Here is a 20,644-nt window from a genome sequence, read left to right on the forward strand (position 1 = left end):
AGGGTGTTACAAGGGTTCAAAATGATAAGGGCTTTCAAATCTCTTCTATTAGGAGTGATCATGGTAGAGAATTTGAAAATAAGAAATTTGATAAGTTTTGTAACTCACTAGGGATCACTCACAATTTTTCTTCTTCTAGGACTCCCCAACAAAATGGTGTTGTTGAAAGAAAAAATAGAACTCTTTTAGACATGAGGAGGACTATGTTAAATGAATATAATTTGCCTACTTATTTTTGGGCGGAAGCCATTAATACGGCTTCTATATTTCAAATAGAGTTTTAATTAGTCCTATTTTGAAGAAAACTCCTTATGAGCTATGGAATGGCAAGAAACCTAAAATAGGTTATTTTAGAGTTTTTGGTTATAAATGCTTCATTTTGAAAACCAAAGACAATTTAGCTCCAAAACTGATGAAGGCATCTTCTTGGGGTACTTTACATCTAGTAAAGCATATAGAGCCTTTAATAAGAGAACCTTAGTTGCTGAGAAGTCAATGCATGTTATATTTGATGAAGCTAACCCCTTTGGTCCTAGAAAGGATGTTTGTTGTGATGATGATGTTGTAGGTAATCTTGATGAGTTGACTCTTAAAGATCCTCAATCTAGTGGAATTCAAGATCAACGCATGGAAGATCCCTTGAAGGACTTGGGAGTTGTTCAAGTTGAGCTTCAAGAGCAACAAGGTCAACCAACTCCATATCAAGAAGTTTAACAAGATCTACCCAAAAATTAGACATTCAAGAAGGATCATCCTAAAGACTTAATCATTGGTGATACATCAAAAGGGGTAACAACTAGATCCTTTCTTAGAAATATATGTAAGAACCTTGCATTTATTTCTCAAATAGAACCTAGGAGCATAGATGAGGCCATTAATGATGAGACTTGGGTACTTGCAATGCAAGAGAAGCTCAATCAATTTGAAAGAAATAAGGTTTGGACCTTAGTTCCTAAGCCAAAGGACCATCCATCCATAGGTACCAAATGGGTGTTTAGAAACAAATTAGATGAGGATGGAAGCATAACTAGGAATAAAGCTAGGTTAGTAGCCAAAGGCTATAACCAAGAGGAGGGCATTGACTATGATGAAACCTTTGCCCCCGTAGCTAGATTAGAAGCTATTAGAATCTTGCTTGCATATGCATCAAACATGAATTTTAAGCTTTTCTAAATGGATGTTAAAAGTGCTTTTCTAAATGGTTTTATAGATAAGGAGGTATATGTTGAGCAACCTCCTGGTTTTGAAAATCACAAGTTTCCAAACCATGTTTTTAAATTGACTAAAGCCTTGTATGGTTTGAAACAAACTCCTAAAGCTTGGCATGAAAAGCTTAGTAACTTTCTTTTGCAAAATGGTTTTTCAAAAGGAAAAGTTAATACAACTCTTTTTGTTAAAAATCATATAAATGATATTCTTGTAGTACAAATATATGTTGATGATATTATATTTGGTGCTGCTAATGAGTGTTTATGTAAAGAGTTTGCTAATACCATGAAGAGTGAGTTTGAGATGAGCATGATGGGAGAACTCAAGTTCTTCCTTGGGCTTCAAATCAAGCAAGCTAAGGATGGCATCTTCATCAACCAAGCCAAGTACAACAAAGAATTGATCAAGAGGTTTGGAATGCAGAATAGCAAGTCAAGTAGAACTCCAATAAGCACAAACACCAAACTTGACAAGGATGAAAAAAAAAAACCGATTAATGAAAAGTTCTATAGAGGTATGATTGGTAGTCTCTTATATCTCACAGCTAGTAGACCGGACAATATGTTTTCATATATTTATGTGCACATTTTTAATCATGTCCTAAAGAGTCTCATTTGCATATTGTTAAACGTATTCTCAAATACTTGAATAGTACATTGCATTTAGGTCTATGATATCCTAGAAATGAATCCTTTGATTTGTGTTCCTACTCGGATGTCGACTTTGCTGGAAGCATCCTTGATAGGAAGAGTACCTCAAGTACTTGTCAACTCCTAAGACACTCTTTAGTTTCTTCGTGTAGCAAGAAATAAAACTCGGTTGCACTTTCCACGGCCGAAGCCGAATATGTGACTGCGGCTCTTTGTTGTAGCTAAATACTTTAGATTAAGCAACAATTAAGAGACTTTAAAGTATCTCTTGATCACATTCCTATTAAATGTGATAACACAAGTGCAATCAATTTGATCAAGAATCCCATATAACATTTTAAAACCAAGCATATATATATTAGACATCATGTATTAAACAGTGATGTTGTTCTTGAGTTTTTTGATACACATCACCAATTAGTTGATATCTTTACAAAACCTTTGTGTGAGGATATGTTTAATTTCATTAAGAGAGAATTAGGTATGCTTGACAACCTTGATGCTTGAGATTGTGATTTACTGTTCACATTGATGTTCACATGAATAAAATATTGGTTTCCTATTTTTGGCTGCCATATGATCACAATACCATTCCTCATTAATTTAGATTATTCTTCTTAATTGTTCTATGAAGGTTATTTGCTAAAATTCTATTATTTCTTTGAATAGACTCCTTGATGGGTTTACAAGTCTTATGCAAATGAAATTACTAAATTTGTATTTTAATCTTTTTGGCTCTTTGTAGGCTATTCTTGAGAATAGCTGTTTATGTTGCCTCTAGATTGAGCATACACTAGATATGTGGTTTGAGTGTCTAAACAATACAGTCGTATTCATGATAGGATTCAAATCCAATAAGCTATGCCTTGTCTTAGAATTGCACCTTGTAAGTTTGCCATTATATGAAGTGTTCTTGTAATCTTTATATATTGCCATATGTTCTTATATCTTTTAGCATGGTGGTACACCTTTGAATGATGCCATAATTTTTGTATGTCTTTCCTTCTAGAGTGTATTTTGATGATGCCAAAAGGGGGAGATATATAGCTAGTGGATTAATAGTTCCAAATTTTAGGCTTTAAACATGATATATAAATGATGATTTAGTGGGATACATGTTTTGGGTATACTTATGTGATGCTTCTTGATAATCCTTTGATACATATTCTAAATTATTTTTGTCTTTGCATCATCATTCACCTAGGACTCATGGCATTGTATTCATTAAGTCAAAGCCTCTCTTATGTGCTCTTTAAATTCTATTTATTAAGGAACAAAATGTTTTTAAAAGGGGGAGTACATTAAGGGGGAGAATTTTTGAAAAACACACACTTTACTTGTGCTTAATTTTTCTCATCCACTAATTGTTTGTCATCATAAAAAAGGGGGAGATTGTTGGATTTAGGTGTCTTAACCCATGTTTTGATAATAATAAACAATTAGTGTGCTATTAATATACTTTGGAAGTGTTTGTGTTGAGTTTGTAGGCCCTAGATTCAAAATTGCTAAATTGCTTCAAATCAAGGTTAAGGAAGAGCAAGATAAGAGAGCAAATAGTTATGGGACCCTACAATATAAGTTTTATTTATTTTATATCTTGTAAATCTCATTTAATTAATTGTGCTGGCTCAAGTTTAGGTGGTACTAAGAATATCTTGTTCAACTTAGTTTTCATCTAATTCTTTATCAAGGGAAAATTAAATAAATTTTTTAAAAATACAAAATTAATTTTGAAAAGTATTTTACTTGCAAAATATGTTGAATTAGCTTTCCAATGGTTCAAGCGGATCAAAAATCAGAGTTTGGATAAAAAAGTTATGAGTTTTTTAACCTCTTAATTTCTTAGTGTCTTTACTTGTAACTTTTTCTTGACCAAAGGAAAGTAAAATAAAATTTTCACATTTGAGAAATGTAAATTTGTTTTTGAAAGTGTTTTCATTGAAAAGTTTATCAAATTAGCTTTCCAACGGTTCAAACGGATCGAAAATCTGAGTTCCGATAAAAAAGTTACGTATTTTCGAAGTCTAAGTGAGCTTTTGATACTTTCTGTCTAGAAAGCACTTTAGCAGCCGAAAGTGGGAAGTTTGACTGCAGAAGTTTATTCTTTAAATTATGGTTTTTGAGCATTAAAAGCCATTTTGTCCAGAAAACACTCCGGCAGCCAAAAGTGGGAACTTCGGCAGCCGAAAGTGACTTTTCAAAAAGCTATTTTTTGGCGCTCCAACCTTCAGCAGCCGAAGTAAATAACTTCGGCAGCTAAACCTGGGTTACTCAATAAAATAGAGCTTTGGGTGGTTAAACGGCTAATTTAGCTTTTAATGCACCCCCAACCGTTATTTTCTTGCAAAAACTATAAATAGGCACCATTTGTTACTGGAAACAAGTTTTTTAACGATAACAATCTTTTTGAAAATTTATTGTGTTCTAAAGATTTTCTTTATTCTTTCTCTCTAGAACTTTAGCAACCATAGTTAATGGTGAGAACTTGATATTTAAGTTGTAAATTCTTTGTTTTAAGAGTTTATTCAAGGTTGTTGTAAGTACTTATTGTAATTTTGAGTGTGATAAAGCTTTAAATAGCTCTTGAGTGTAAAGGGATTTGTAAAAGAGCAAGAGTTTGCTCTTGTGGTGATTGTAAGGGGTTTATTTTTCACCAAAAAAAGAATTTTAGTGTAGTTAAATCCCAAGGAGGGCCTTGAGGAGAGGACGTAGGCTTGGGATAGCTGAACCTCTATAAATTTCTTGTGTCATCATTCTTTCTCTACTCTTCTTTGTGTCTAAATTTCTTTTAGCATTTAATTTTGCAATTAGAACCCAATGTAAACCCCCCCCCCCCTCTTGAGTTGCTACAAGGGACAACAGAATGTATGACTCAGGTTAGGGAGAGTAATTTGTCCCTTAGGCAGGCGAATATAAAAGGAGAGTGATTAATCTCTTAGGTAGGTCTATAGACGCCTTAAAAATGGGTGACTTGTATAATTTAGTTCGCCCCTCTTAATTACTTGGCTTGTCAGACCTTACCCCTCCGTAAGGCATAACAAGATCCCGTAGAATACTTAATGAACTACCGAATTTCACCTACCGATAACTCATTAAGTACCCTACAAGAGATTTTAAAACGATTTTCTTATATTTTGGAAGTGGCGAGCATTTTAGTGAGAATTAAAAAGTCATTTATTCAAGCTTAAATACTAGTAAAAATTTTATCCATTTTAAATTTTGCCGCAATTTTTATAAAAATTTTGACAGATTTCTGTTTGAAAACTGGAGTAAACAGTTCTTCAATTACCTAAAAAAAAACACTTCCAAAAATATTTCACAACTCCCAACCTTCAATAACTCAACCAACTCAGTTCAACACACTTCAAAATAATTTCACAATACAAAACAAGATTTCTCATCTCAAAATATTTAATATCTCCATTCACAAGTATAAAATGAGAAATTCATAAGCACTAATATTAAATTTACAGAAGAAAATCCAAAAAATATTATTACAATTTATTTACAACTGCTTAACTACATTGATACATACAAAATTTCCATATTTACATCAAAATTATCTACAAGAGTATAAAATAATACCCGTACAAAAGCTTGATGTGATCTTCAACTCAGTAGCAGCTCACTCTGCTGCTTTTTCCTTGCTCTTATCTGCGACAGCAAAATAAGCCATCGCTGAGTATAAAAATACTCAGTGGTGCACAATAAAAATTTAAAATGCAATAAATAAATCATTCATTGCCAAACACAATTCAAATGTTTCTCAATCACATTTCAATAATGGTCAAAGTTCGTAATAACACCATTTTGTCAAATAATCTATTAAACACAGTTTAGTCAAACAATTTCATAAACACAGTGTTGCCAAAGTCACACACAACTTAAGCCATGACACAAAATTTTCGATCAATGCCGTGTTGTACACCACGACAAAGCAATCTCAACCCCATTAATCGAAATCAATGAGGGAGGTGGCTAGCTAGCTAATGAGTACTCATCCGATCTCGACCTCAACTGGTAAGCTAGAGACGGAGGAAAATAAACGATCTCAACCCCATAAATGGAGGAGGAATAATAAGTAACTGTCATGCTAAGTGTGAATCAAAAATCCATTTCAAACATTTCATTCAAATATTGCATACAAAAATCAAATCAATTTCCAAAATTGCAATTTGATCACAAGGTGGCAACACAAAAGTTCATAAATTTATAATGCGTACTAAATCAAATTTTTTTTCAAGGGTAAAATGCTTGAATAGGATTTATAGTGCACAAACTTCAAGCGAGTCGTCCCTTAGCCTCGACTCGGTTCCTCGGGTTCCTTCCCGATATTCTTTTCAACTGAAACACACAATTTTACAATGTTTCAGTACTAGAACTGAATATAAATCCAAAATAAATTTAGCTTTACAATTACCTAGCTCTAACGTGCTAAATTCAACGTTTTTTAAATTTTGTGTTTCGGGTTACTATTCACTGCACTATTCAAGTCAAATAGTTGACTTTCTAAGGCTTAATAGGTATGGGAACTCCAACTTCACCCACATACCACATTTTGGTCATTAAACTTGTTGGTTTTGGTCATTTTCTCAAAGCTTAGGTCATTTTGGCAAAATTGCCAATTTTCAGTTTTGGTGCTCCGAAGTTGCACTGTTCCATTGGTCAATCTACTGTTGGAATTTGGCAAAACTTCCTTCATAGAAAATGTTTCTTATTGTCTTAAGTGTATTCTCATTTTTGGATCACCCCAATTGGAGTTTTGTAGATCAAGTTATGGCCCTTTGAATCAGGGCTGCAGGATGGAAAATAACCCAGATTTTCTGGGCAAAGTTTGGTGCTGGCAGATTTGGGTCACCAACTTGGGGTGGCCAAATGGCTTGGTTTCTGGCAGAATTTAGACTTGTGTTCTTCATGAAAGTTTTAGGTCTATATGTGATATAACTACTGGTAAAATTTCAGGTCAATTTGACCTGCCTAGCTTGAGTTATGACCAAATGAACAAACACTGTTTATTTGGTCAGTTTGTACAGTGGCAGCCTGCTCTCATTTCACTTTGGTCAATTGGTTCACTAAGTTTTAGTCAGTATTTGGCCATGGTTCCTTAATGAAAATTGTGGAATTTTATGTTTATTTTCATCTCCAATTGATGGCATATCAATTGGACTTGTAAAATTTCCGTTTTAGTCCTTCAAAGTTGGCTTGGTCATGCTGCCAGCAGCATGACCATTCAACCTCCGAATTTGGCTTCACTTCCAACAATTCAAACACATCTCCTTTGGTTATTATTGACCATTTTTCAGCTCACAATAGGTCAAAGTCATCATTTATGTATTTCTCCAAATTTTGGTTCACAAACCCTAACATTCAAACCCTAATCTCACTAAATCATTATATTTAACTATATTTAATGGTTTTAATGCTAATCATTCAACTAATTAAGGTTTCTACACTCATTCAAAACTCTCAAACCATACAAAATCATACTCCCTCCAAGCTGGAAGAAATTTCAGTTTAGTCCTCTTCACATATTTTTATTTCACTTCATTAACTTCTAAACTCATTTAAGTAACTAATGATGCATTGAAATAACTAATTTATAGTTAAGAGACTAACCTTTATTTAGATCCTCAAATCCTAATCTTTTGTTCTCCTTTCTTCCTTCAATCTTCTTCTCAAGTTGAGATTACAAGTTCTAGTGAGGTATTTAAGGGAGTTATTAAGACTAAGTGGAGAAATTAAAGCTTGAGTGCAAGCTTTAATGGAGAAGTTTCCATGGAGGGTTTATGGAGAAGGGAGGCGGCAACTTGATGGAAGAAGAAGACAATTCTAATTTTTTTTTCTTTTTATTTTCTTTTATCTTTATCCCTTTTAGAAGACCAAAAATCTAATTTAATAAATAATTTAATTAATTTGTTTATGACATCATGCATGAGGTCATGCATGATGTCATCACCTTTTTACTTTTTTATTTTCCTCTTTTTTTTTTCTATTTTTCTATTTGTTCTTTAATTTAATTCTCGATTCTGAAATTTTCTTTTCCCCGATTTTATTTGACAGTTAGGTCAGGAGTTAGCTCTCGGGGTCAATTGACCAAATTGCCCCTCGTCGGTTTATCCCGGTTTGCAAATAATCCAATATTTCTTCTGGCTCCCTGACCTAATTATTTGACTAGCTTAACAGTTCCTTTTCGTGATTTTCTCTTTTCCACTGTGTTCATAATGGTCCTAAGGACCGCAGCGTTACATTTTACGATTCGAAAATTGAGTTTAAAACGACTTCGTAGTCGTTCCCGAGGAGGTCACCCATCGCTGTGACTCTCGGCTCGTTTAACTTTTTATGTTCTGTTTTTCTTATTTATACTTAACTAATTGGCAATCACTAATTATTTGTGTTTATGGTTTCTCTAGTTGTCTAAAGTATGGTTCTAATCCCCTTAATTGTCCGGACCGACACTGGTCACCGGAACAGTGAAATCTACCAGGCTATGCAAATGGGGGTGTTACAATTCTCCCCCCCTTAAAATAAATTTCGTCTCGAAATTTTACCTGGTATCAATCTTTGAACAGCTATGGGTGTTGTCTCCTCATGTCCTCCCCTCGTTCCCAAGTAGCTTCTTGGCCCGAATGATGGTTCCACAGCACTTTTACTAATGGTATCTGCTTATTCCGTAGCTACTTCACCTCATAAGCCATAATCTTTATGGGTTGTTCTTCATATCTGAGGTCTGGATTCACTTTAATTTCTTCTACTGGTAGTACATGAGATGGGTCTGATCGATATCTCCTCAACATAGACACATGGAAGACATTATGTATCTTCTCTAACTCTGGAGGTAGTGCCAAACGATAAGCCAAAGGACCCACTCTTTCCAATACCTCATATGGCCCGATAAAACGAAGACTTAGTTTCCCCTTTCTGTCGAATCTCATAATCCTCTTCCAAGGAGAAACTTTGAGGAAAACTTTCTCACCCACTGCATACTCAATATCCCTTCTCTTCAAATCAATATAGGACTTCTGACGGTCTGATGCAGCTTTAAGTCGATCTCTGATTACCCTGATCTTCTCTTCAGTCTATTGAACTATTTCGGGTCCAATCATTTTTCTTTCACCCACGTTATCCCAATACAAAGCTTCATATGGAGGCATCCCAATGCTTGATTGGTAGTTGTTATTGTAAGTAAACTCAATCAAAGGCAAGTGTGTATCCCAACTACCCTCAAACTCAATTACACAAGCCCATAACATGTCCTCCAAGATCTGAATTACCCTCTCAGACTGGCCATCTGTCTGTGGGTGGAATGCAGTACTGAAGTTCAATCTAGTTCCTAGGGCTCTCTGAAGACTACCCCAGAATCTAGAAGTGAACCTAGGATCTCTGTCTGATACAATGGATACTGGCACTCCATGAAGTCTCACAATCTCATCAATGTACAACCTTGCCAATCTGTCTAGACTGTAGTCCATTCGGACTGGCAGAAATTGAGCAGACTTAGTTAGTCTGTCAACAATGACCCATATTGCATCATGACTCTTCTGTGTTCTCAGAAGTCCCATCACAAAATCCATAGTTATTCTTTCCCATTTCCATTCGCGCGGCGATGGATGTAATAACCTAGTTGGTACTTGATGCTCTGCCTTTACTTGCTGACAAGTTAGGCATTTGGATACAAACTCTGCCACATCTCTTTTTAAACCCATCCACCAGTAATGCTCCTTTAGCCCTCTATACATTTTTGTACCACCAGGGTGCATAGCAAAAGGAGACTCATGTGCTTCCTTCAAAATGATCTGCCTCAAATAAACATCATTAGGAATACATATTCTACCCTGGTGTAGCAATAGACCATCATCTCTGATTGAGAACTCTGGTTTCTTGCCCTGCCGAACTTCTTCCAACGACTCGATACTTTTCATCATTCGGCGACCATTCTGATTTGATCAATTAACACTGGCTGTACATGCCATGCAACTGCTGTCTGCCCTTCATCATTAATCTCTAAATTGGCATGTAATAATCTCAACTCATATACCAAAGACAAAGGAGTAACCTGTAGACTTGCCATAGTCTTGCGACTTAGAGCGTCAGCCACAACATTAGCCTTCCCTGGCTGATAGTCTATCAGACAATCATAGTCTTTTATCAACTCTAACCATCTCCTCTGTCTCAAATTAAGCTCTTTCTGGGTGCCCAAATACTTCAAACTCTTATGATCTGTGTAGATGTAACACTTCTCTCTATACAAATAATGTCTCCAGATCTTAAGAGCAAACACAATGGCTGCAAGCTCCAAGTCATGTGTCGGATAATTCCTCTCATGCAGTTTTAGCTGGCATGATGCATAGGCAATGACATTTCGATCTTGTATCAATACACAGCTTAACCCATTGTGAGAAGCATCGCTGTAAACTGTATATTCTTTACCCGGTGTAGGTAAAGTCAAGACTGGATCCTCAGTCAAACATCTTTTCAATTCATCAAAACTTTGCTGGCATTTGTCCGTCCACTAAAATTTCACATCCTTTCTAAGTAGCTTGGTCAATGGAGATTCCAACATGGAGAATCCCTTTACAAATCGACGGTAGTATCCATTAACCCGACTGCGAATCTCTGTGACATTTCTGGGTGGCTTCCAATTAAGGACAGCTTCAATCTTGCTAGGATCTACCTTAATACCCTCTGCTGATACTATGTGCCCCAAAAAGGATATCTCTTTCAGCCAAAATTCACATTTCGACAATTTGGCATATAGCTGTTTCTCCCTCAAAGTTTGCAGTACAATCCGCAGATGTCTATCATGCTCTTCTGCATTCCTCGAATAGACCAATATATCATCGATAAATACCACAACAAACTGATCGAGGTATGGTCTGAAGATAGTGTTCATCAGATCCATAAAAGCAGCCAGAGCATTAGTTAACCCGAATGGCATGACCAAGAACTCATAATGGCCATAGCGGGTTCTAAAGGCAGTTTTAGGTATACTCTGCTCTTGTACTTTCAGCTGATAATAACCTGATCTCAGGTCAATTTTAGAAAACACAGCTGCACCCCTCAACTGATCAAACAAGTCATCAATACGGGGCAATGGGTATCTGTTCTTTATTGTCACCTTATTCAACTGCCGATAGTCAATGCATAACCGGAGAGTGCCATCCTTCTTCTTACCAAATAATACTGGCGCTCCCCACGGTGACACACTAGGGCGGATGAAGCCCTTATCAAGCAACTCTTGTAATTGTACTTTCAATTCTTTTAGTTCTGCAGGTGCCATTCTGTATGGTGTTATGGAGATTGGGTCCACACCAGGCGTAACATCAATTTCAAACTGCACTTCTCTTTCTGGAGGTAATCCTGGCAATTCTTCAGGAAATACATCCTGGAAGTCACATACAGTAGGAATGTCCTTCAGTGCTGGACTCCCCACTTGGGTGTCTATCACATGTGCCAAGTACACCTCACACCCTTTTCTAATCATTTTTCTGGCCAGTGCAGCTGAAATGATGTTTGAAGGCAATAACTGCCTCTCCCCATGTATTACTACATCGTCATACTGAGGAAGTCCAAAAGTGACTCTTGATCTGATCCAATCATCGCATGATGCCTGGCTAACCAATCCATGCCCAAGATAATATCATAATCTCTGAAGGGCATTTCAATTAAATCAGACAGAAAAGTGTGTCCTTGGATCACCAAAGGACAATCCCTATATAGCCTATTTACCCTGACCTCCTGGCCTAATGGACTAGTTACTAGCACATCATAGTCCATTGGTACACATTGAATAGCAATAGAATACATCACACTAGTACTAACATACGAATGTGTGGAGCCAGGATCAAATAACACATACACATCTTGGTCAAGGATGGAGAAAATACCAGCTACTACATCTGATGTTTCGGCTTCCTCCCTCTGACACATAGTATATACTCGAGTGCGCCCTTTGGATCTTGGTGGTTAATGTTGCTTTGACTTCCAGGAGTGCTACCAGGACCCCTACCTCTGCCTCTACCTCTAGCAGCTGATGGTGACCCTCTAGGTGCAGAGACTTGGGCTGATCCTTCCGATGTAGCAAAAGATCCAGACTGACGCGGACTAGTGCAATCCTTCGCAAAATGTCCGCTCCCTCCACAGTTAAAACATGCACCAGTGGCCTTAAAACAAACCCTTCCATGAGTTTTACCACAAGTTTCACAGTGTCGTACTGATAGAGATCCTCGAGAAGCTTGTTGGGTCGGCTGACCAGACCGGGGTGGTCTTTGGCCAGAAAATCTACCTCTGCCAGATTTATGGGAGCTAGATCCCCCAAACTGTTTCCTCTTCCCAGAACCACTTTTAGATGCTTGCCCCATAGTCTTTTCAGTTTTCTCTTGAGGACCCTTATTCACTGCCCCTTCTGATTCTATCCTTTCCAGTTCCAGGGCCTGTGAGATCAATTCAGCGAAATTCTGATGTCTGAAACCCACAACTTGTATCCTCAGACTTGGCCTTAGCCCAGACTCAAACCTCTTGCATCTGTCTCTGGAGGTGGAGACTAAGCTTCCAGCATAGTGGCTTAGCCTTGAGAAGTCTCTCTCATACTCTGCTGTGGTTCGGTCCCCTTGCTTCAAACTCAGGAATTCTTGCAATTTCTTATCTACATATGCATCAGGAACCCATTTCTGCCTGAATTCCCTTAGGAAGTCTGTCCATGTCAGCACAAGGGGCTCAACCAGGCTGTGGGGGATGGTCTTCCACCATCCATATGCATCCCCTTGAAGAAGAGAAACTGAATACTCAAACTTCATCTCTTCCGTACACTGCAGTTTTCTGTAAACTCGTTCCATTCTTTCCAGCCACTGTTCTGCCTCCAGTGGATCCACAGTGCCTTTAAACTCGGTGGCCCCAAATTTCATCAGTTTTTCATATTGCCGAGCTGAGGGCTGTGGTTGTGCTACAGGTACTGGCATCTAAGCTTGGGGTGGCACATTACCCGCCATTTGCTGGAAGAACGCAGCCATCTATTGTATAAATTGAGCAAGGAACTGCGTTGCTGGAGTAGGAGCTGGAGTGGCTGACCCACTCACGTTCTGGAGTGCTGGGGCTTCCTCTTGAACCTCAGCCTCAACAGATTGTTCTTCGAAATGATCTCCTCCTTCCATTCCATTTTCCCAAATTTTCTACTTCCTGAGATCAAACACAAGGAGGTTGACCTCCATTAGTGCATATTCATGATGTAAATATGTCATATGTATCAATTAAAGACATTTGAGCAGTTGTACTTATCAATAAAATGTTCATACACATAGTCAAAATTTATTGAAAAACCATGCTCTGATACCACTAAAACATGTCACACCTTACACCTCCGTAAGGCATAACATGATCCCGTAGAATACTTAATGAACTACCGAACTTCACCTACCGATAACTCATTAAGTACCCTACAAGGGATTTTAAAACGATTTTCTTATATTTTGGAAGTGGTGAGCATTTTAGTGAGAATTAAAAAGTCATTTATTCAAGCTTAAATACTAGTAAAAATTTTGTCCATTTTAAATTTTGCCGCAATTTTTATAAAAATTTTGACAGAGTTCTGTTTGAAAACTGGAGTAAACAGTTCTTCAATTACCTAAAAAAAAAACACTTTCAAAAATATTTCACAACTCCCAACCTTCAATAACTCAACCAACTCAGTTCAACACACTTCAAAATAATTTCACAATACAAAACAAGATTTCTCATCTCAAAATATTTAATATCTCCATTCACAAGCATAAAATGAGAAATTCATAAGCACAAATATTAAATTTACAGAAGAAAATCCAAAAAATATTATTACAATTTATTTACAACTGCTCAACTACATTGATACATATAACATTTCCATATTTACATCAAAATTATCTACAAGGGTATAAAATAATACCCATACAAAAGCTTGATGTGATCTTCAACTCAGTAGCAGCTCACTCTGCTGCTTTTTCCTTGCTCTTATCTCGGCGATAAAATAAGCCATCGCTGAGTATAAAAATACTCAGTGGTGCACAATAAAAATTTAAAATGCAATAAATAAATCATTCATTGCCAAACACAATTCAAATGTTTCTCAATCACATTTCAATAATGGTCAAAGTTCATAATAACACCATTTTATCAAATAATCTATTAAACACAGTTTAGTCAAACAATTTCATAAACATAGTGTTGCCAAAGTCACACACAACTTAAGCCAGGACACAAAATTTCCGATCAATGCCGTGTTGTACACCACGACAAAGCAATCTCAACCCCATTAATCGAAATCAATGAGGGAGGTGGCTAGCTAGCTAATGAGTACTCATCCGATCTCGACCTCAACTGGTAAGCCAGAGACGGAGGAAAATAAACGATCTCAACCTCATAAATGGAGGAGGAATAATAAGTAACTGTCATGCTAAGTGTGAATCAAAAAGTAACTGTCATGCTAAGTGTGAATCAAAAATCCATTTCAAACATTTCATTCAAATATTGCATACAAAAATCAAATCAATTTCCAAAGTTGCAATTTGATCACAAGGTGGCAACACAAAAGTTCATAAATTTATAATGCGTACTAAATCAAATTTTTTTTCAAGGGTAAAATGCTTGAATAGGATTTATTGTGCACAAACCTCAAGCGAGTCGTCCCTTAGCCTCGACTCGGCTCCTCGGGTTCCTTCCTGATATTCTTTTCAACTGAAACACACAATTTTATAATGTTTCAATACTAGAACTGAACATAAATCCAAAATAAATTTAGCTTCACAATTACCTAGCTCTAACGTGCTAAATTCAATGTTCTTTAAATTTTGTGTTTCGGGTTACTATTCACTGCACTATTCAAGTCAAATAGTTGACTTTCTAAGGCTTAATAGGTATGGGAACTCCAACTTCACCCACATACCACATTTTGGTCATTAAACTTGTTGGTTTTGGTCATTTTCTCAAAGCTTAGGTCATTTTGGCAAAATTGCCAATTTTCGATTTTGGTGCTCCGAAGTTGCACTGTTCCATTGGTCAATCTACTGTTGGAATTTGGCAAAACTTCCTTCATAGAAAATGTTCCTTATTGTCTTAAGTGTATTCTCATTTTTGGATCACCCCAATTGGAGTTTTGTAGCTCAAGTTATTGCCCTTTGAATCAGGGCTGATGGATGGAAAATAACCCAGATTTTCTGGGCAAAGTTTGGTGCTGGCAGATTTGGGTCACCAACTTGGGGTGGCCAAATGGCTTGGTTGTTGGCAGAATTTGGACTTGTGTTCTTCATGAAAGTTTTAGGTCTATATGTGATCTAACTACTGGTAAAAGTTCAGGTCAATTTGACCTGCCTAGCTTGAGTTATGACCAAATGAACAAACACTGTTCATTTGGTCAGTTTGTACAGTGGCAGCCTGCTCTCATTTCACTTTGGTCAATTGGTTCACTAAGTTTTAGTCAGTATTTGGCCATGGTTCCTTAATGAAAATTGTGGAATTTTATGTCTATTTTCATCTCCAATTGATGGCATATCAATTGGACTTGTAAAATTTCTGTTTTGGTCCTTGAAAGTTGGCTTGGTCATGCTGCCAGCAGCATGACCATTCATCCTCCGAATTTGGCTTCACTTCCAACAATTCAAACACATCTCCTTTGGTCATTATTGACCATTTTTCAGCTCACAATAGGTCAAAGTCATCATTTATGTATTTCTCCAAATTTTGGTTCACAAACCCTAACATTCAAACCCTAATCTCACTAAATCATTATATTTAACTACATTTAATGGTTTTAATGCTAATCATTCAACTAATTAAGGTTTCTACACTCATTCAAAACTCTCAAACCATACAAAATCATACTCCCTCCAAGCTGGATGAAATTTCAGTTTAGTCCTCTTCACATATTTTTATTTCACTTCATTAACTTCTAAACTCATTTAAGTAACTAATGATGCATTGAAATAACTAATTGATAGTTAAGAGACTAACCTTTATTTAGATCCTCAAACCCCAATCTTTTGTTCTCCTTTCTTCCTTCAATCTTCTTCTCAAGTTGAGATTACAAGTTCTAGTGAGGTATTTAAGGGAGTTATTAAGACTAAGTGGAGAAATTAAAGCTTGAGTGCAAGCTTTAATGGAGAAGTTTCCATGGAGGGTTTATGGAGAAGGGAGGCGGCAACTTGATGGAAGAAGAAGACAATTCTAATTTTTTTTTTCTTTTTATTTTCTTTTATCTTTATCCCTTTTAGAAGACCAAAAATCCAATTTAATAAATAATTTAATTAATTTGTTTCTGACATCATGCATGAGGTCATGCATGATGTCATCACCTTTTTACTTTTTTATTTTCCTCTTTTTTTTTTTCTATTTTTTTATTAGTTCTTTAATTTAATTCTCGATTCTGAAATTTTCTTTTCCCCGATTTTATTTGACAGTTAGGTCAGGAGTCAGCTCTCGGGGTCAATTGACCAAATTGCCCCTCATCGGTTCATCCCGGTTTGCAAATAAACCAATATTTCTTCTGGCTCCCTGACCTAATTATTTGACTGGCTTAACAGTTCCTTTTCGTGATTTTCTCTTTTCCACTGTGTTCATAATGGTCCTAAGGACCGCGGCGTCACATTTTACGGTTCGAAAATTGAGTTTAAAACGACTTCGCAGTCGTTCCCGATGAGGTATGTTCTGTTTTTCTTATTTATACTTAACTAATTGGCAATCACTAATTATTTGTGTTTATGGTTTCTCTAGTTGTCTTAAGTATGGTTCTAATCCCCTTAATTGTCCGAATCGACACTGGTCACCGGAACAGTGAAATCTACTAGGCTATGCAAACGGGGGGTGTTACATGGCTTGTGTGAAATAGGAAATGTTCTCCCTCTTCTTCCTTGATAAGGATAGAACTGACAATCTCATTAGTCACTGAAAGATACAAGTAGAGAGTTTCACCTAGCTAAGGAGTGTCGAGGAGCAAAGGTTGAGTTAAAAACTTCTTGATTCATCAAATGCTAGTTCATAGTCTTCCCCCCATTTTTCTTGCTTTCAAAGCTTTGTAGAATGGTAGACATCTCCTAGTTGAACATGACATGAAACAAACAAGTGCTTTGATTCACCCATTCAACTTTTGTACCTCCTTGATGCTCTTGGGTTGTTGTATGTCTATGATTGCCTATATTGGTTGATCGAGGATGGCATTGTAGGATAAAGGGATGTTCGCAATAGCAAATTTGGCATAAATTTATCTCTTGTATTTCTCATTACCTAAGATAATTGTAAGTTTTTTTTATTCCTACTATTGGTATTAACTTGTCACCCTATCCAACAAATGGGTAAGGGAAATTGTCCAGCTACATGGCTTAATTTTTTGGAACTAAATTTTCAGCCTCCAATTCCTTAATCTATTACAGCATATATTCTGGTATTAGCTACTGCACTAGGGTGTTATTTGTGATTGTGCCATCATTGATAGTGCCATTACCAATGGATGGATCCACTATTAGTGGTAAATCTGAAGCCATGATGATGTGTAGATTGCAGCAACCTTAGGTTTTAGACTAAATAATTAGTGGTGGTTTTCCGTAGATGTCATCAATGATTCTATTTGAGGATTCTCCATATGTATGGATCTACAAAACAACAAGAACACTGGGGTTTAGAGAATCTTTTTGATGCTTAAATCAGTAATGAGAACTAAATGATGAACGAAAGAGTGAGAGAGAAGATTGATTTTGTGTACTTGGTAGTCCCCTTTATATAGGCATCGAGTTAGACTTCTACTTTGATTAGGAGTTTGAGTTAGAATAGGACTTATCGTTAAGATATCTCGGGTGTTGCTAGAGTCCTTATTGGACTAGGAATTTCTCTTGGACTAAGATTCTAATTTCGTCAGGCGAGTATCTTAGAATCCTATTCAAGCGAGGGAAATAGTCTTTCATATCTACATGAATTGACCAGGCATCCGACCCATGCTTGGATGGGTCACCTAGGCCCTTGAGGACCCCGTCTTGATGGTTCTTTTTATGCGAGTAACATCAATTTTAAATTATTGTTTACATCATAATTATTTTTCAATTTTTGACCTAATTAATTGATTGAATTAAAAATTAAAAATAATTAAAACTCACAAAATTCTATATATAGTCAAGTATGTAATTCAATCAAACTCTCCTTTACTTTAATGATATGATTTTACAATTTTAAAGCAATCATTTACTTGTCTACAATCAAGCTATCAATTTATTTGTTTAATATAGTGCCTTCACATTTTTAAAACAATCATTTGCTTCCCATGTCACAATTGTTTTGGCAAAAAATTAAATAAGTGCATTCATTCATTTCACATTAGGATCTTAGCATCTCTAGCACACCTATAATCCATTCACACATGAGGAAAAACCATACAAAATTTTGACATGCTTAATGTGTCAAAAATTCATTTAGCAGGCAAATAATTTTTTAGCACACCCAGTGGGACCACTTTGACAATAAATCCTTATTTTGTTGATCGAATTCTACAACTGCATAGGAATTTTGGATAGTGGAATCAGGATGGCCAAAATAAGGAGTTTATATGTAAAAGAAGTCATTGGGTTAAATCTTGATAAAGTTGTTATAGAAGTAAAGCTCAACCCAAATGAACAATAACAATCACCAAACAAAGAGTTACCTTTGGCATAAGAGACAACTCCTACTAAATTTAACATGTAAAATCTAGGTGCACAAATCACACAACAGATCCTTCAATAAGTGGAGGTAGGTCTCAAAACTATTCTTGAGAATTACATTAAATCACTGTCTACTCAAGATAGAGGAAAGCTTAAGGGATATCCTGTTTTGATCCTATGAGTTATATTTTCATCTATTACTCTATTTTTTTAGATGATAGAACCTAAATATTTGAATTGATTGCATTTTGCCACCAAAACTCCATCTAATCAAACCTCCCTTTCATTCCTTCTATGAGGATTAAACTTGTAACGCATATATTCTAAGTTGCTTCTACTTACCTAAAACATTTACTGTTAATAATCTTTCTCCACAACTCTAATGTTTGATTAGTTATATTCTTCACTATTTTCATTCAGTAAAATATCATTATCTACAAATAGCATGTATAATGGGACATCATTATGTATATAACTGATTAACTCATACATAATTAAGGTAAACAGTTGCAAACTCAAAGTTAGATCCTTAATATAAATCCATTATCACGAGGAACTCGTTTGCATTTATTATTACTGTGCTTACATTCTAATCCCACCTTCAAAAGTACTCAACCAAAATAGGTGGATAAAATTAAGAATATCAATTTTTTTTTTGAAAGTGCTAAACTTCATATTTTTTATCTTTAAAAAAAATAATTATTCGGAGTATAAAAATAAATTTTCGTTTTCTTTAACTGCAACAATTTTTCACCGGACAAAAGGAGCATAAATTTTTATCCTATTAATAATTTTTTTTTTTTAAATTTATATTGTACAATGCAAGTTTAAGTTGCCAATAGCCTCAGCCTTGTCGCGCGTGCTGCTCCACATACATCTCATCAAAATCAACAAACTCATTTTGTGACAAATTACTTTTTTTTTACCACAATTAACTGTTATATATATATATATATAATTCTAATATCAATCGGTATTGAAATTAAATCATGTGAGAAATAAATTATTAAGTAAAATTTATTTTTAAAAACCGATTTACAAGGGGAGATTTTTTTCAACAACGTGGGATCATAACAGCAGCTGATTGGCCAATTAATTTTTAAGAATTGCAATTTTTTTAAATTAAAAATGTTTAAAGAAGATCATGGCTATTAAAAATCTAAATTTATTATGCTAAAATATAAATAATTTACCTTTTTTTAGGCTCATAAATACTTTACTTAACTAATAAGTTTAAAGTATTGTTTTTAATTAACATTTAAAATAGTTATATAATTAATATTTGATTGATTATTGCAGGCCTTTTTTTGCTATATTTTATGCATTTATCTATCTGATTATTGATTATTTAAAATTGAATAAAAAATTATTAACTTCAAACATGTTACGATTTAGTTGAAGTCTGTCACTTTCTCAACTGAAAAACCCAAACATGATCATGATTTCGTTCATGCATTTTGGGCTTTAGCTGTGGAGTGGGGACCTTCTCAAGATTTTTTTAAAAAAAAAAAAAAAAGCGGACAACTATTATCAATAAATTAAATAGTATTAGAGTTATGTTTAAAATTGTAAAATTTTATATTTAACTTTTAATTAAAATTAATTATATTAAAAAATAATTTTAATGTTATGGAGAGTCTATTTGTTTTATAAAAAATAATTTATATATAAAAATATTTTTTATTATTTAATTATAATATTAAATTAATAATATTTCATATTTTAATAAAATTATTAAAATTTTAAAAAATAAAAAATTACTTTTTTCTTTTAAAAGAAGGTATTTATCTTTCTTAAAAAAATGTCGTCAAAAAATATTTTTTATTAATTTATTTTTTTTATATTTTAAATATTAAAAATATAAAAAATATTTTTCAGTATAAATTGCTAATTAAATTAATATATGTTATTTTTTTTTTCAATTATTAAGAACAACAAGACATGAAAAGTATACACATTTTAATAATAAATGTCAATTTAGGTTTTTTTTCATGAAAAATATTTTTATTGAAGTTAAATTTAAGATATTTTTACTATATTAAAATAAGAATAAAAATATTGTAATTTTAAATATATCAATTGAGATTTGAACTAAAATTAAAATTAAAATAAAAATTACGTCAAAAATTAAAATTAGAA

At 34.8% G+C, this 20,644-nt stretch overlaps 1 protein-coding gene across 1 annotated transcript in view; it reads left to right on the forward strand.

The window, feature by feature from the left end:
* The first annotated feature begins 369 nt into the window (after positions 1-369).
* Positions 370-20,644, forward strand: part of LOC110654656 (ethylene-responsive transcription factor ABR1) — a 54,757-nt gene continuing 34,482 nt past the window's right edge. The window contains exons 1-2 of the mRNA XM_058128596.1: positions 370-685; positions 851-936. Coding sequence (XP_057984579.1) covers positions 370-685; positions 851-936 — 402 coding nt within the window. The remainder of the gene's footprint in view (positions 686-850; positions 937-20,644) is intronic.

This window comes from Hevea brasiliensis, chromosome 10 (assembly GCF_030052815.1).
Source record: "Hevea brasiliensis isolate MT/VB/25A 57/8 chromosome 10, ASM3005281v1, whole genome shotgun sequence".
Taxonomy (NCBI): domain Eukaryota; kingdom Viridiplantae; phylum Streptophyta; class Magnoliopsida; order Malpighiales; family Euphorbiaceae; genus Hevea; species Hevea brasiliensis.